The 19,534-nt window shown below is 36.6% G+C and overlaps 1 protein-coding gene across 1 annotated transcript in view; it reads right to left on the bottom strand.

Annotated features, from left to right (window-relative positions):
- The window catches only part of LOC131254134 (DNA mismatch repair protein MSH7), a 95,262-nt gene that overhangs the window by 62,071 nt on the left and 13,657 nt on the right, over nucleotides 1-19,534 (bottom strand). The window contains exons 2-3 of the mRNA XM_058255141.1: nucleotides 7,797-8,340; nucleotides 2,016-2,111 (exon numbers count right to left, since the gene is read on the bottom strand). Coding sequence (XP_058111124.1) covers nucleotides 2,016-2,111; nucleotides 7,797-8,340 — 640 coding nt within the window. The remainder of the gene's footprint in view (nucleotides 1-2,015; nucleotides 2,112-7,796; nucleotides 8,341-19,534) is intronic.

Raw genomic sequence — 19,534 nt, forward strand, 5'->3', positions numbered from 1 at the left:
GCGAATTAAGTTATAATATGATCTTACCGAAAAGGAGCCAGATGGAGAAGCCAGCCATATCAATGAATCTCTCGCCCATATCAACCATACTACTTATTGTGGTTACTTTGTGCATAATTATTCATTCATCTATGGTGTTATAGCATATGAAATAAATTGGTTTTCACATTTATTGGATTTTAAAACATGCATGTGGATACTCTTGCATAGTTTGCATCTATTCATTCATGATTTCTCTCATACAAAATTGCATTGAAATCTTCAGTTATTTAATCTTTAAGATGCTTTATAGTGTTTTGATTAATACGTTTTATTTGAATTGAATGTATTTTCTTTTCAAACTTGTGTAGAGGTTTACTCGCTAGGCTTTGCAACCAACCCTTTCGAATTTTTAAATTTCAAGAATAGGATCTCAGCAGAGAGAATGAGAAGAGGATTGTTAGATAACTTTATTTATCTTTTATTTAGATTTAGTTTCTTTTGGAAGTTGTGGGATTGTTGTAAAAATCATGGCATAGTAGTTTTACTCATTGGATTGTGGTGGAGATGAGTCGGTATTTCGAGACATATTTCTTTTGGTTAATGTTTATTTGTTTAGTTTTGAAGAAATTCAAAAAACTTAGATATGCCCTATAACATTGGAAAAATTATGAAAAACATGTATCTGGCCTGTAATAGACCATTATGAGGTTGTTACGGCCTTTACAGGGGGCGTAACAGGCCGTTAACAGCAGTTATGGGTCATGTTTTCCATAACGGTTGTTACGACCATTACGACCCCGTAACGTGTAACAGTTGCCACCGTTACCTTTACGTAACGGCCTTTACGACAAACCATGTTTTTGATATCGATATATGTTTCATGGATGGGAATTATGTAATGGTTTGAGAGTGGAATATGGAGTGTAAGCGCAACATTTGAGTCACACCCCTGCGTGCGGGATCTGGGTCAAGCATACCTGGGTGCCAGATTTCGAGACATGACACTCATTCCTTCATGACCGTTTAAGTCTCCTCCTACAAATATCCTCTCTCCTTTCTGAATTTCTTGCATTCATCCATCCATATCTTCTGAGAATTGTCTCTTAATTCTATCCTATAATCCTTCCCGCGGCACATATGCACTAACAACATTGATTATCTCCTCTCCTAACACAAGCTTTATTAATAAAACCAATAACTTACTCTCTTAACATCTACAACTTTAACCTTGAAATATTTATCAACCAGTATTCCTACATAGTTCTATTATTCTCCTTTCCTATATACCAAAGCTTATATCCATCAATTTCTGTAGTTTTGGCCCCTTTTTACTTGATCTCTTGAACACAAGTTACGTTAACTCTCATTCGTTTCTTCGTATCTACTAACTCCATGCTCTTACTTGCCAATGTTCCTATATTCCATGGAAAGACGAATCCTATTCTCCTAGACTAGCTTCTTTACCTGCACACACCAAAAATAGCGTGGGAACCATTGCCTGCTTCTCACAGCAATCGGGCCTTGTTACTACGCATCGCTTCAGAGGGACACCCTAGCCAACCCTTGCCCATTTCTCACTGCCAAGGATCATATAATTCCTCTCATAGAGAATCATTCCCTTTCCACAACTACAAAAGAAAGAAAGAAAGAAAGAAAGGAAAAAAGGGAAAACAGAGAGAAGATCATTTCCCTTTTCCTTCAATGTTTTGTAGCATATTTTAGGGCCATGGACCACAATTATCCTTTTGTACTCCTATATGTTTAACAAACCTACAATATCATCCATGAAAGAAAACTTTGTTAAAAAGAAACCACCAAGCTATGAACAAAATAGAAAAAGACAGTGCGAAGAATCGGTGCCAAGTATATCACCAATCATGAAGCTGGACATTCAAACCAACTATGACAAAGAAAAATTATAAAACCATAAAAGCAACAAATATAAACAAGTGTATCAAGAAAAAAGCCATTCAACTACCCCCAACTAAAAGTTTTGTCATGCCTAGGAAAAATTAAATAAATCAATAGGTTACCTGTCTACATTTACCAACACCACTATTCGTCATTTTCCAATCGAGCTCTTTATGACCAATCTCAGCATCTAACTCATAGAGCTCATAGAATTTGCCCTGTTGCAAAGTGAACAGCTATAAGATTAGGTAGATAAGATTCCAAAGATATTTGACATACAAGCCAATAACAACTATGATAAATAAACTAGGTACTAAAACAATAAACTAAATAACATCATTAATGAATGAACTTGCATTTAGAGAAATGTAGAGAAAAGTACATGTCCAAATTATAATAAAGGAATATATGAACAAAAGCATGAATCAAAGTATAAGTGGAAGACTCAAACAAGAATACAAAGCAAATTAAGTAAGCAAACACGAGACCATGAAGGACAAGCACCATGCATTCTCCAAGGAGACAACTTTAAAAAAGTGAAATGGATTAGTCAAACAGAGGTGTCACTAGGTAAGATAGACATACCATACACAGAATGAATGGCCTGGTAAAAAATAGCTTTGGGTTCCCCAAAAAAAAAAAAAGGATCAAAATTTGGCACGCATAAGATAGAGCACATCCAGAAGTTGTTGTGGATCTAAATCATTGATGTCAAGAACATAGTTCAGGCATACATTTCATGAAAATAAACCTAACAGTAACAAGTCATTAAACTCAAGAAATTGGGGGTTTCAAATCCAGGGAGTTTCAAAACCCCTAGTATGTTTGACACCATAAAGCAATAGGGGGTTTCAAATCCAAGGAGTTTCAAAACCCCTCGAAGAGGGGATTTGAAATCCACGATGACAGCTTGGATTACATCTAAAATCCTTCCAAGAGTTGCATGCGTAACATGTGTCAGTAGACTATTAATATCACGGGCACATGGCCCATTGATGATATCCCAAAACAATTAGCTTATCAATTGCATCACTATAATTACTTTAACACAATGATCTGCGCCGTCCAAACATTGTCCATGTAAATCAACAGTTAAAAATCATTGGTTAGTCACTCGGATGTGATCTTGTGCTTGTGGCCCATCCGAGACTTGGAATTTGATCATTTTCGGGCAAATTATATATTTCAACGGGCTTATTACAACCATTGTGTCAAACATTACATACGTACACTAATTAGAGATATTAAAGTTGATTTAGTAACTAAATTCAAACCCCTGTAAATATACTATGCATAGCTACTTTTGGATTGCAGGGGATTCTGAATCCAGGGTGCCAAACACGACAAGAAGTTTTCAAATCCAGGGGGTTTCAAATCAGGGGGATTCTGAATCCAAAGGGTTCTAAATCCACGCTCCCAAACAGGCCCTGATGAAAAAACTTCATTATTTTTTCAAGATAAATAGATTTTTTCTTTCATTTTCTTACTTTAAAATAATACAATATACTTTTGTTTCAGAAAAATGAAAATTTGTGGCCACTTGATAAATCGGACAATACTCATAAATATATAAATTTTCCACATTAATCAATAGGGAGGAAATTATATTATACAATTAAAAAGATTTTTTATTTTTTATATTTTAAATAATTAAAAATTTTGAATAAAGGAAAAGTTATGGCCAATTGATAGATTGGCCCTTATTGAAGAACATATCAAATTTGCACACATTCATTCTCAATTTCAGGGCTAAAAATGGGTACATAGGATTTCCCCAATTTCCCTCATTTTCCACTCAAATGTTAATTTCTTCGCTACAAAGCCATGTCAACGCATGAGAATCATGCATGAACATGAATTTCCATTGCAATCCTTGCCAACATTTGAAAAAAAAAAAAAACAAAAAAAAAAAAGAACTTCTATTAATCTTTTCTCACCTTTCAGTTCAAGCTCATCTCCTCTTCGAGTTGATTCAAGCTTTGATTCAATGAAAGGAAGAGAAGTGATCAGAATCACTCAAGGAACTAAATCTCCAAAAAAAATCCCACAATTTCCTGAATTTCCATCAAATTACAGAAGTATCGATGGTATCGGTGATGAAACCACCAATACCCAGCAACTTCTATTAAGGAATCTTACTAAAATATTGCCATGTCGATATTATCATGAAATATCTGCAATAATATTGAAAATATCAGCAACATTTGCAGCATTTTGATTAAAAGTAGTATTGATATCATTGACCTAGCAATTTTGAAATTATTGGCAACATTATCCATAATATCACCAATATTTGGAACTTTGCACATGTGAAACATGTTGCACAATTGGCACATGGGGCACACCAGCACTTGAACATGAGAGTAGCACATTTTGCACACGAGGCACTTAAAAGATGGGTGGTGGCACATATGGCACTTTAGGATGGACAGTGACACACGTAGCACATGTGGCACATTGGCACATTTGGGTCGGTTGAAGATGGTCAGTGAAACATGTGGTGAACATGTAGGGTACTTAGTAGAGAGTTTCTCCAAAAATTCTTGAAAATAATGTTTCTTAAGTATGGGCAAAGAAATGAAAAGGATCATTTTCTAAGAAATGGAAGGGGAATAGAAATGGTGTTTCCCAAAAATTTACAAAAGCAAATATCAGAAACATTGTTTCCACAGAAACAACGTTCCTCAATTTGTGTTTCAACAAATCCAAACTGGCCCCAACGGGAAGGGAGGGCTTTTGACTGTGGGAGTTGTTTCTTATAAATGTTCAGGTAAGGGGGTTTAAGGGAATGAAAAGAAGTTTGGGGGCTTCCCAGTTCTAATATTGTTTTCTAGGGGCTTTTGGTAATTTCCCATACCATTTATGTCATTCACAAGATGGGAAATATTTTATCCATCATAAAATGTGCTAAGGCCCTTTGCTTGCCACTTAAAAATGCCTTCATCTCATTTTATTTAGCAATAATTATGTATTAGAGATCACAGTTTATATTAATTATGGGTTATCAAGATTATTTTAATCCTTGCCAAAAATATCATAACTGGTTAGTTAATTACTGTTAACTAATAATGAGATGAACTCATTTTTAAGTTTGAACCAAATAGGGCCTAAAGGAACAATAAACGTCCAGCAGAAACTTAGTTCATTTTTGTGCTCTACTAAGCAGCGTGAGTCCTGCATCACTTAAATGTCATCACAAATATGTATCCAGCGGGAAGAACAGAATGAGCTTTTTGTAACGGTGAGTTACAAACATTCAAACACAAAGGGGACCACGAAGATTCTTATACAAAGGGCACTCTCAAATGCCGATGGGCAATAATCATCCTTTAATGCAGGCGCAACACAAGAACACCCATAAGATTGTGCAAGCTAACTTCCAAGACATACAACTCGAGACTTCTCTACAAGTCAGCCACCAAAAGAGTCCATGGTGCTCTGAAATCATACAATAATTAGTTACAAAAACTGAAATTACTATGAGAGCATGTGAGTGGTCATGGGCCATGTAATGGCTCATTTGCTGAAATAATTCATGACAGATTCTCCCACCGGATTAAGTCAATGCCCTCATCAACATCTCGTGTTATATGCTGGACTCAATTGATAATTGCTACAACATTGCTTGTATTCCAAACCTGCTTCTGCACATGGAACTCACTCCCACTTCATCGAGTATTTTATCTAATTAGTAGTCCATGATCACACTTCACCTTCAACTTTCATTGTAGATGAAGATGCAGTTTAAGTCTGCAAAAAAATGATATAACTTCAAATCTTGCTTGAAAAAACAAGATTCTTTAATCATAATGGGAGTTAGTCTTTCAAGGACACCTTGCCATTCTTCTCAATGATGGGGAATAGTCAATCATGCTTCCAAACCCATCCATGTGAACCTTCCAAAAGACCTAAAGTTGGGTTTGTTGAGGCTTTGCAAAATCCCATCCCCTTCTTCAAAGTTCATGCACCTGCTTTTTTTTCTCAACATACTCTTTTGCTCTCTTGGTGAGTTTCTCCTGCTAGGTTCTCAGTGTTTGCATCTCAATGCCACTCCTCAGTGAAGTTTTACACTATGGTTTGCTTCCTTTAATCTAATAATGCCTGGATAGCACGTCACTCATCATCCCAATAGATAGCTAAATAGGATTTGGTTTGTTACAAAGTTCTTCTACAAGCTGGAATTGAAGAGGGACACGTCAAGTAATTGGGCAAAAACTTATAGTTGACATACATAAAAGTGACTCGGGTACTTTTCAAGAAATCTACTGATTCTTTCTGGCCATCAGTTTTGGTATGAATATTACTAGAGAAGTTTAACTTAACACCTTGAAAACCTCTGTCCAAAACCTCCTAGACCCATCACGACAGTCTCAGCACACTCCCAATACTCCTTAATGTGTCTGATAGAGTGAGTTGCCTCCTCCCTGATACTCCGCACATCTTTCCAGCTTGCAACTCTTATTTTCTTCTGAATTTGCACTAGTCTGAGGCCTTCGCACCTGGATGGGTCCAGGACTCATTCATGACTCGGGCAAGTCATCTCCGAGTCAAATGAATTCAGGTGCAAACTACACCCAACCACCCAGTTGGTGACCGGGCTGAGTTGACACATCCAAGTCCCCAGTTGACCCACTGGGTTTGATGAACTATGGTAGGTAACTAAAGTATATATCCATTATGTGGTAATAGATAGTTTGATTTTCGCATGGAGAAAATTTTCAAATTCAATGGAGAGTACCCTACTTCACACGAGACTTTAACACAGACTAGGATCTTAATGTTTTAGCCTAAAAACCAGGATAGAACCATAAATAGAAAAACTGTCATTCATATAAACCAATGATAATTGATAAAAATAAGTAGCATGATAGGTTTAAATTCAAAAGAACACAAGCAAAAGAGCAACCAATAAATTCGGCTCCAAAAAAATCAGTTGAAAAAAATGGGATAATGTGGTGTGCTTCTAGAAAATTGGAATAAAAAAATATATATCCTATGCATGTTTTTTTGTTTGTGTGTGTGTGTGTCTGTGTGCATGTATATATGTGAAAATATCCCAATCAGACAAGGTTTGGTGGTATTGTTGGAGATGAATGTGGTAACACTTGGTTTGATTTCTTGGTCTGATTGGGATTAAGGACTAACTATGCTGAAGCAGTAGTGTTGCTTCAAGCAATTAAAGCAGTGGAGTTTGAGCTGTCCAGGATTATTGTGGAAGGTGATTCAAGTAATGATATTAGTTGGGCTAGGTCCAGTCACTGTCTGCGGGGGTTGGTAAATCTGATGGAGGTGGCACTGGACATGTTTGTTAATATTCCAGACTTCCAGTGACCTTCTCCCATGCTCAACAGGAGGCAAATGCAGAAGCAGAAGGGCTAGCTAAGGAAGGGAAGGGACTATTAGAGCTCTCTTCTAGCTGTGGATATGAGAGATGGCATGTGTAGTTGGTTGGTTATGTGCAGTTGGGAGCTGAGTTTGTATTCCTTTTCTTTCTCCTTTTTGCGCTGCAGTTTTGAGCCTGATCGTTGTAGTTTCATTTCTGTTTCTTTCTTTTTCTAGCTTTGAGTTATCCATCAAGAAAAAGAAAGGTTTTCAAAACTAACTGATACATAAATCATACAACATGTCACTCCTTTCCCTAAATAGTGATGAATAGTTGAACCTTTATCCAATATATATATATATATATATATATATATATATATATATATATATATATATATACATTTATTTCCATATACTATGAAAACAAAAACATTATAATCAACAAGCAGATACTTTTGGATGATGAGTTACGTGCTATCTTTAAGCACTAGGAGAATAATACAAATCGAGACAAAAAGACATCACATACTTCAAAACATCTCAAATAAAAATTTGAATTGAGCATTGGCAAAACATACCACTTTAAAGAAGAGGACCACATCCATATACTGACATTTTACAGTCCAATACTGTTTTTGAGATGCTGACATTTTCTTTAAAGCATCAGGTGGTATGTAGAGGGTTCTCTTGTTGTAGAGGGCGTCACCCGGCCTTCTTCCAGCAGCATCTCTAATCAATGAAGGGTCGAGCCATTCAAACTTACTGCCCGTTGTTTCACATACTACACCATTGATCTTGTTTTTTGTCCCTGAATCTTGCAGTAGCTTCATTCTTTTACTCGAATCCAGAAAATAAGTATCACGCTTATCACCAAAGTTATGAGCATCCTCTTGAATCCTCTTCAAGCGGGGAACAAGAGGCCGCATAGCAGGTGTTTCTGGCTCCAACACATCAGGGATACTTTCAATATTTAAGGAACTCACTTGATCGTAACTACCATCAACTATAGAAACATTGTCCTTTGAGAGATGTTGAAAGGATGTTCTCTGTTTCTGTAATCCTTGACTATCATCTAGCTTGTTTGAGTATGAATAACTAACGAAAGCACCTTTATGTTGGTTCCTGCAAACGACTCAAAAAAGAAAATGTAATGTGTGTCCAATATAGATGCAAATCTGCATGCTAAGCAAAAGCAATCTTATAATGTAGGATCACATTGTTAGATAGAAATATATGCACATGGTCAATTTCCTGGACAGACTAGCATATCTGATCTCCAACACATAATAATTCCCACATTGTACAAAGAAATAGTAAAGCAACCTCCCATTCAATTTTCTAGCATAGCTTCCAGGAAATACAATCAAAAAGCTTATTTAAAAACTAACACGTGAAGCACTATGATATCCCATAAGAAACAAATTGATAGGCACAACCAAGTATTACATACACTTTTTGAGGAAAGGGTAACAAAATTATTGTTTATACAAACAGAAAATATAGGAAAAAGTTTACCTTTCTCTATCACTAAGGCTAAGGTCACATAAAGTATTCATAAAACTGCCCAGACCACATGAATTTCTTTTCTCTTTTGATCAATTACCACTCATGCATGCATTAGAAATAGTACCTGGACACTAGTTTCACATACTCGGTAGTTTTTAATTTAGATAATTCTCCCAGTGGGCTGTGAAGTTTATTCCATTGTTTTGGTGAGTCAATCAAATGCGTTTATCAAAATAAAAAGGTTAAGAAAGAATATATTACTTTTGTAACTAAGATTTTAGATCAAGACTAAGCCAACCTTTTGAAAGGCCCAGATAGGTGGGCCCACAAGATCTAACGGTAACTACACAATTTTGGGGACCTTCACAAAGCCGAAGATGGACGGCCCTCATCCAGTGATCCACCTACCTACTACAACAACAGAGAAGAGCTAATCACCTCTCTAATCCTACGGTTAGGATGGCCATCGAACATGATCAACGATTTAGATCATATAAAGGCAGCATAATGAATAATTGGGTATTTTCTCATTATTCCTCCTGAATTGAACATGGGGATTTTCTTAGATGTGTGCCTTTACCAAGGGAATGCCTTGTCTTATAAAGGGAGGAACCATGAGGATTAGAAGGATTTTGGACAAGATGAGGCTTATCCCTATCACATCCAAACTCCCTGCTTCATCACAATCCTCTCTCATTTAAACCTGAATTCTAATTAGGTTTGGGCGAATGGTCTTCACCATAGGTTTGCTCCCTATAGGTGAGGATTCGATTCCCCTCCTTGGCTTTACCCGATACACGTGGTTGTGGGTGATTGCGTGTATCCGCAAGAATTAGTCTCACTTCAAAAAAGAGGTAGGGACACCCTGTCTTCAAAAAAAAAAAAAAAAACTGAATTCTAATTAGAACTTAGAGAGAACCTAAAAATATTCCAAGGGGGAAACCATGTGGGATCCATCCACTAGTGGGTCGTGGGCCCATATCCAACATCTCCCCATTTATGTCGTGGGGGAGGCATAATGTAGATTGACCATTTAGCTCATCTCATAACAATCACACTAAAAGACTGTGATCAAAAGAATCACAAACATAGAACAAGCTGAAACGCTATTGTCTTTTCACAGGTGTTTGAGTGAATACATGATTAATACTCAATAACAAAGCTTTATTATGCCCATCCTAGTCTGCATGACAAGACAGAATGGGGTTGACTCTCGATTTGGAGTACTCGACCAACATACGCACTTATCCAACTTTTCAAGTTTCTTTATAAAACTCAGTTGTTTGCAAACATTGATTTTTTTTTAATAATAATAATTTTAAAAAAAAAAAAAAAAAACCTAACCTTTAAAGTAATAGCATACTAGATATACTTTTCCAAAGAATATTGTTTGCAAAAATATTTGCAAAACCTATCTAAACTTGATTCTATTGGCACATATGTCTTCAAGTGCATATTAATAGTTCCAAAAACTTAATGTAGTTGTTGCAAAGTCTATCGCACGCAGATATGTAATTAGGAATTAACCAAGCCACTTTCCTAGCATAACCAAGTTTAGCCCAATCTACAGACCTTCGTCATCGTATACTAAAGTAACAACACTCAATCTTGTCCTCCTATAAACAAGAGGAGAGTAGCTAAGAGCCCAAAAGAGTCACTTACAAGACTGGCTACTCACATGATATAATGATTGGATCGATCAAGGCATTCGTAAGTAATAAGTCTACATACATAGCTACAATCCATGCCATTAAGCATATGTCAAGTTCATAATACGCAAGTCATCGTGTGTGAGGTATAACTCATCTCATTCCCTCATGACTTGACTTCTTTATCAAGCCATAACATTAATAATGTAGAAGAGCAACGGATCAGATATGTTATTTTGACTTTGCTTAGTCTTATCTTCAGTTTTTAGGATAAAAAAACAAATGTCATCACTCATATCCCCATCCCCTATTCTTCGAAATAGAAGATGGTTCACACCTTGTATGAAGATCACCCCAATTATACCTCTTATACATGTGAGTAGGTGACCGATCTGCCAACAAGGAGATATCTCAAGCTCTCAAGACAAATGCCAATGATATACATACCTAGTCAAAAATTGTGCGCAATACAAGACAAAGTGAATGATCATTTAGTAACGAGAGATAAAAAGTACATCATAAAAGATAGAGGTACACAACTACATCACTCGAGCCACTTTAAATCCTATTTACCTTATGTGAACCTAGTATAGACCTCTAACTATAAATTTTATCATTTGATCTGCAAACATCTGGGGATGTAGCTAAGGAGAACCTTTTTATCTCTCACTTGCTTAGAACGTAATGATACTTGATATCAACATAACGGGACTTTTGATGTATTTAGGATCCTTCACCAAGTCAACAGCAGAGCTATTATCTATCCTCAACGACAACAACACAGGTTCACAAATGCCCTGTACAAGACCTAAACTTTATAAGATTCTTAGGACCCATACACCCTTAAACAGCAACACAGCATGCAATGTACTCGGCCTTCTTGAATGAAATGATTGTGAATGTTTGTTTCTTGCTTGACCATGAGATAGCACCTCCTCCGAGTAAAAATACATTACCTGAAATTGACTTCCCCTCATCAAGTCATTACATCAAGCTGCATCAAAAAATCCCTGAAGTTCGAGATTCATGCCTCCATAACACAACATCAAGCCCTTGGTTCCTTTGAGATTGTACAATATACATTTGACAGCTTGCTAATGAGACTGGCACAATTTATTCTCATAATTGCTAACTATGCCAACTCCATAACTAATATATAGTTTAGTGCATGCGTTAAGCTACCTGTTGCACTCACATAAGGTACTAAAGGCAACCAACTTCTCCGCATCAGTCTGGGGACACGACTTCATGTCTAGCTTGATAATCTTCTCCATAAGGGTTTCGACAGGTTTTGAGTTTTTGATCCCAAACTGCTCTTAAGATTTTATGTATGTGGATAGCTTAAGACAAACCCAAGAACCACTTATGATAGTCCTTGATAATCTTCACTCCGAGAATAAGTTCTCTTCACCAAGATTTTTCATCCCAAAGTTCGAGAAAAGACAATCTTTAATTGCGATCAATAATCGCATATCATTAGTAGTTGTTCACAACCCCAAGTGTGGGGTCGCAATGTAGTAATAACTCGATGAGACCGAGGTCGAATCCACAGGGACTAAACTTGTACATATTCTGAAAATAACAAGAACTAGAACTAAAAAAAGATCTAAATTGAAATCTGGAATAGTTAAAAATAATTGTGAATGAATTATCAATAATCAAAAGGGAACTATAGCACCAAGGATCCACTTGTAGCTATTAGGATACTGCCTCACTTGATTCAATAAACACAACTAGAATCAAAGCCCTATCCTATCTAGTTAGAAGATAAGCAATTAAAGCACAATCTGAACTTCTCATTAAATTAGTTCACACATGAAGAAGTATTGTGATGATTGGAAGGGAATTCATCTATCCAACATGCCCAGGAGACAAGGGTAAATTACGAATTTCACCAATCTCACAATCTCAAAATAGAAAAGAAGATATTCAAAGCTATCGCAGCATCTATTGTAATATGAGTCACAACAAACCATAGAAAACTGAAAATATTCCTTAAATTTAAACTAGAAGTGAATGAAGTTCAACATAAACAAGAATCAAAGCAAGAAAAACATCCAAACAAACTACGAGCTTCACCTCTTAGCCCTAACTAAGAGGTCTAGCCAACCAAAGACATGATTAAACTAAAAACTCTTAAACAAAGTATAAAAACTAACTAGAAGAGGAAGGTTGGGGAAGCAGGAAGGACTCCTTGAAGTTCTCCAACACCTTGCTCCACTCTTCCAACCCTAATTAGTGCTTAGAAACAAGTAAGAGACCCATATTTATAGCATTTGCTTGGACCGACTTTGAAACCGCCTCAAATTTACACAGAAAGTTACACTTCGGTCGGACCAAAGTTGGGTTCGATCAGACCGAATTGAAGCTGAAAATCTCACTCTCTCGCTAGACAATTCTACATGATTTCGGTCGGACCGAAGTTGGCTTCAGTCGAACCGAATTAATGCTGAAAATTATGCTTCTCGCTGGACTGTTTTACCCGATTTCGGTCGGACCGAAGGCTGTTTCAAGACATTTCTGTTTTAGACTCAGAATTCCAGAATATGTTTTTTCAGGACAATTTTCAGGAATATGTTTTTTTTAGGATTCTTTTTCTTCACTTCAAATCTTTGATTCTCTTCATTCCTCATTTGGGTTTGGATTTTTGGCATGTGAATTCTTCATTAATGACTTCCAAATCTCCAAATCTTCATTTAGTAATCTTTTGAACATAAATCTTCCTTTTGGCATCAATTTCACCTTAAGCTTTCAAAATCACCTCGCACATGAAAACATGCATAATTAGATCGATTAAGCACTATCATGTTTATAAAACCAAGTATAAATAGGAAAAAATTTACAATATTTCACACTCAACAATAGCTAGTAAGATATCATTTACAAAAAGAGAATATCAAAAAATAAATAAATATCTTCCAAACCACTTCACATAAACACAATGATCTTCTTCACTCATTGTGAATCCAAAGGTGGTAATGGCTAAGTGAAACCTCATGTAACACAACCTTGAAGATTACTTCAGCTCATAGATTCCAACAACTTATAGACTTTCTTTGAGTTATTTCATCTACATATCCATAGGTTGTTCCATTTATTTTTCTTCATTTAGATTACCATTTAAAAATGCAGACTTTACATCCATCCAATACAACTCTATGTCGAAACTTATGACAATGGAAGAAGACATCTAGTGACATGTTTTGTCTGTGGAAACACTAACGATTTAAGGATGGTTTCTATTCTTAATTTTTCTTTCTCGTTTCTTACGACCTTTAGGTCGTCTCTTAAAAGTCCTCCACTTGCAAGTCTTTACTACAAAGGCCTTGGGTTCACCTAACTGAATAGCATTCATTTTGACCACATACCAAGTGGTCATAAAAAGTCTCTAAACCAATGTTGTCAAATCACTTAGGCAGTCATAAGGGATCCATCATATGTGATCACTTATGCGATCGAATATGATGTTTTTTTTTTTGAAAAAAAAAAAATTTTAATGCGTAAATTTTTTCAAAAAGGCTATAACTACCGCAATTTGGTTTTGTTATCTGTTTCAATCTAATTTGTATACTACCTAAGCATAATAAGTTAATAAACATTAACCACCAGATGTAAAATAAAAAATAAAAAATTAACAAGTCAACAGCTTATTAATAAAAATTTAATTATTTTATTGATAAATGAAATCTTAGTGATGTTTACGTGAAGACTACTATAGTATATGCATAATACATTTCTTACAAATAACAATTAAAACTTAAAAGTGACACTTACAAGTTACAACTTAGAAATTACAAATTATCATTACAAGCATACAAAATGTACAAACTACTAGTCTACTATATACATTGATCCTTCTCACATTGTGGCGCATCACCACCATCATCATCGTCAGAGTCATCTACTTCTTCTACATACACTTCTTCTGTTTCTTCATCATTTGCCCACACAAGTTGCTCATGTACGTCTAATGGTCAAGCATCTTCCTCAATCTCAATACCATCTTCTTGTCCTTGACTACTACTAGACCTCGTGCTACTGCTTGCCCCTCTTCTCTGCCTTTGAGAACCTTTGCCATGTGCCGATCCATAAGCGGTGTCTTCAACTTGGGCCCATGTAAGGGTCTCACCTGCAAAGATTGAATCCACATTCTCCACAAGCTACTCATGATCAACCTCCAAATCATTTTAGGCTAAAGGATCATAAAATCCAAGCTTTTCTCCCATAGGCTGGAATCTTTCCTAAAGCTTCTAGTTATACTGGACGAAGACCAAATCATTGAGTTTCTTTTGTTCAAGATGATTTCTTTTTTTCGTGTGAATATGTATAACATTTAGAATTTTCAATTAAAAGTGAACTAGCAATTTAGCATTGAAACTGAAAGTGAATTATAGAACTTTCAAGTTTTCAACCTACCGACTTGAATGTACTTTAGTTGCACTCACAATCACTCGCAAAACACGTTAGGCCAGGAATTCACATGGCCAACTTTTGTAGTGTTGGATCCCTCCTAGTCGGGTCAACTCCATACATCAACCACTAGTTAGTTGTGCAAATAAGTCTAAGTTAGACACTCGCTTAGACTTCTTACAATGTAAGTTGTAACTTCACAGAAGTGCATACTTAGTAATTTCATACTTCTATAGCAAAGTCTCCTAAGAAAATCCCTACACTCTTCATGTAGAAGTCCAACTCTTGAGAAATTCTAACATGTTCTTGTTTATCTGGAATCATTCTTTCCAAAACATCAAAAAAATCTGATTATATGCATTGTCAATGTATAGTCTGATCAATGGCCACAAAGAATATGACCAGATTAAGAATTTAGGCAGCCAAATACAATGGGGATGGCATTTGGCTATCGCTTCGAAGATACATCTCATGGGTGGCTTTTCATCACTATTCGCCAATCGCAACACACTTACTAAGGGTTCTAATGACTTTAAGGCCTTTATCACTTAATTCCAAAACAATTGAGAAAGAATGATTTGTTGGACTTTCTTTCAGCCTTCTTTGACCAAGGCCCATTATTCCAATCACCCAACACTACAGAGGTTCTAAGTTCAACTTTGTTTGGATGTAACATTTATAGTGTTAAGAAAGTTGTTGCAACTCAGATCACGACCGGACGAAGCAAATTACACGTAAGGTGGCTTCTCATGTGACGGAGAAGAAAGGCATTCTTGTACATAAAAAGTATGATTCTCCTAGCCCTAGCAACTACGTTAAGATACACCTACCTACATCTCCTAACATTAAATAAATACAATGTGCTACGTACGGAGTCCAAAATAAGTGTTGTTCTTCTCCATAAGAAGCCGATCTACATCTACATAACTAGATACGTTGTCCGTGATAACTTGGACAACATATTCCTCTCCTACCTCTTCAACTTCACTATCTAACAATCTGAATAAATAATCGACCGTGTGGGAATGGGTCGATGCATTCACGGACTTTAAAAACACTGTCCCAATAGGACAATTAACAAGAAAAATTATCAATGTTCGGCCGAATCTATCGGTCCATCCATCGGCCACTAACGTACAACCATAGATTTTCCAACTTCTTTTGTATTCGGAGATAAAGTTTCTAGTAAACTGAACCTCCTTTTTTAGGCAACTCTCCCTCACTTCATGATAAGGGAGTTTCAAGCCAGGTCCAAATTGACCTATAGCTTCAACCATTACCTAGAAACTCTTCATCTTTACTGTGTTGAAAGCTATGCCAACTTGATATAACCACTTGCAATATACTAAATCATGGTTTTTCTATCCTTCTACTTATAGCAGTTTTCCAAACTAGTTTGGAGGGGTCCTTTGCCCTTACCCTTTGGTCAACCACATCTTCGAAATGTAGTCTACACCAACTATCCAAAGGCCCCTGCCCATGGGTTCTTTTGGTCGTCAATTTATATTGCCCCATGGATATAGGTGGTGTAGAAGCATCCAAATCTACAACATCAATGTCCTCATAAGCTTCTCTCTCCATAAATTCTTCTTGAATAACCGTTGTGTCACGTCTTTTTCGAGCATGCTTGTCCATGTACTCCATGATTTCCTTACGAATCTCTGGAGTAACATTGGGACATGCTCTTGCATTTAATCCCGATGCGTGCACATGGTGCTATTTATGCTCGGCCAATACCAAATTTACAAATCCGCACAAATCACATACTATCTAGGACTTTTCACCGGCACTTCGATAGTGCATGTACTTCTAACCCAGGTCATTTAACTTCGGTTTCAAAGAAGAAGAATGGGAAAAAGACATGATGTTGACACTTGATAAGTTGAAGTCAACTCAAGCAAGTATTAAGTAGTGTATGAGTAACTAGTTACCAACTACCTACTAATTAGTAAGTACTAAATTACTAAATAGTAAATATTGATGTAGATGTCTACTATTAGTCTATTACTATACAAGTGAGGGAGAGGGAGAGAACATCTCACTGTAGTGATGGAGTTATAACCGGGGGGGGGGGGTTGTGGCTGACTTCGAATGAAGTCTTGAACTTGAACCTCGAATCTTGGATCTTCGAAGAAATCTTCAAGTGAAGTCTTAAACCTTCGAATCTTGGATCTTCAAATGAAGTCTTGAACTTGAACCTCTCTTGAAGTCTTGATTTGAATCTTGAAATCTTGAAGTCTTCAAATCTAGTGTCTAAAGTCTTAAATCTTGATAAAAGAAATGAATAAGAATGATACAATACACTACACAATACAATTTACAAATAAATATAATAGTCAATAAGACAAAATAATGTTGGCTGACTCTTTGAGTCTTGAGTTGATTTGAGTCTCGAGTCTTAAATTTTGAGTCTCGACTCTTAAGTCTTGACTATTGGAGATTAAAAATAGAATGCTAATGAAAGAAATATTGAGATTAGAATAGAGAATGCGAATGAGAGATATAGAATTTGAGATAAAGAAAGTAAAAGCAGGAGATAGAGAGATCGGATGAGACTTGAGAGAATGAGATTGAGATAAAGAAAGTAAAGGAATAGAAGAGAGAATGAGAAATATAGATAGATAATAGATTAGAGAGGGGAAAGAGAGTGAACAAGATAATAAGAATAAGGGATTGAGGATTGTTTCTTATCTTCATGACTATTGCTTCTTGCTTCTTTGCTTCAAGCCTTCAAGTGAAACTATAAAAGAGAGAATGAGAGTGTTTAGGGCTTTAGGTTTTAGAATGCTTAAAATGAGAGAGGGTATTTGAGAGTTTTAGTGAAAGTATAATGCAAATGGAGAGGGCACGAACTGCCTTTTTATAGAGAAAAAAACCAGATTTCAAAAGAAAACAAATTTAAGTCCAACGGTCATATTTCTGACCGTTGGACACTATGTGATCACATATGCCATTATGCAATCATATGCAATAGCATAAGACGATATACTTATGTGATTGCTTTTGACAACATTGCTCTCGTTTTTTTGTCTTTTTTTTTTTAAGTTTTGGATCAAGCTGATATTTATTTTTATTTTTTTAACACACGTACACACACTCACGCCGTAGTGGGATTTCACCACCTATGGATACTCGAACCCTTGACCGAGTGTTGAAACTCCTAGGAGTCTACCACCGAAGCAAGAGTAAGGATCCAAAATAACAGGTGTTGACAACATTGCTCTAAACATTGTGATAAATTTTGTGATCATGCAAGGAGGGTGCATTGCGATGATCTTCTGATTTGCCATTCAATTTCCACATGGCATTCCTCAGATCGTGCATCATTTGCCCCATCTTTCTGATATGATCCTTGATGGTACAACCAACTGGCATTCCATATTTCTGGAACTTCAATTCCATCGCCCTAACACGTGTGCCTGACTTCTTTGCTTATGCATTAGCCAGTGCATCGCACATCTCCTTAGTGGACTCATACACGTCATATGTATGTATGAGATCCTTGTACAATGTACTCAACAAGATGTTATGGGCTAAGCGATTCTACTTACGCCACTTATTGTGACAATTTATTGCAACCCCAGTGTATTCTGTAACAGTAATGGTAGTCGTAACCGCCACCACCGTTACTTTCATGATACGGGCTGGTAGTTATAGCCCTCGTAACGGCCATTACAATCTCTTTTTTATTGAAAAGCAAAACCCCAAAAACCTACATCGGCCCTATTATGGACCGTTACAGCCATTACGAGTGGCATAACAGGCCATTACGGGGGTTATAACGGCCTTTACAAGTCATTTTCTACATAATGACGATTACAACCTTTACGACTCCGTAACTTGTGTTGGTTGTTACCGTTACCTTTACATAACAGCATTTACGGCCCCATAACAACCGTTACGGCACACCATGAGCCCTATAGTAAACTAGGTAACCATCTAAAGTAAGTTCCTCCTAAACTGCATCCAACGTGGGATATGTCCTCCTCATCTAGAAGGGTTCTCATAGCACAATACCGGTCGTCCTAGTTGTGACCATCAAACCTTTGACCATTATGTTGTTAAGCGACAAAAAACTTTGGTAGCCATCTATACATCCCAAAAGTATCACTACTTTCAAGCGTACTAACACTAAGCATCAACAATTCTACATGTTATGAAAATCTCCTTGTTACATAAGTAATTCATCCATCTCCACATACCCAAAGTAGGCGGTGCATAATAATCTTTATTTTTAAAGATGAAGATATTTTATTAAAAAACTTGCTAAAAGGCGAGAAAAGAATACAAGAGAACAAAAGGAAGAAAAACAAAAAAAACAAAAAACAAAAAACAAAACAAAACACCCAAAAGAGACACCCTAATCTGATTTGACAAGGGCAGCCCAATTCCCCAACATAAACTCAATTCTAGCGATCACCTTAGTAGCCTCGACGCAGCAATTGTCGAAACACCATTGGTTCCTAGCCCCCAAATAGACCACATCACTACCATAAGAGTGAGCCTCCACTTCGCTTTCCCTCCTTTGCCAACTTCGTCCCCATGCCAAGCCCAAAACAAATCCTCCACACATTTCGGCATTACTCAGGCCATGTTGAACCCGATAAGAAAATGACTCCACACCTTCGCCGCAAAGGAGCAATGAATGAAAAGGTGATCAATTGACTCTCCATCTTCCATACACATCAAACAAATGATAGGGAGGATAAAGGCCCTTCTCTGCAGATTATCAATGGTGAGGATCCTTTTTC

This window comes from Magnolia sinica, chromosome 1 (assembly GCF_029962835.1).
Source record: "Magnolia sinica isolate HGM2019 chromosome 1, MsV1, whole genome shotgun sequence".
Taxonomy (NCBI): domain Eukaryota; kingdom Viridiplantae; phylum Streptophyta; class Magnoliopsida; order Magnoliales; family Magnoliaceae; genus Magnolia; species Magnolia sinica.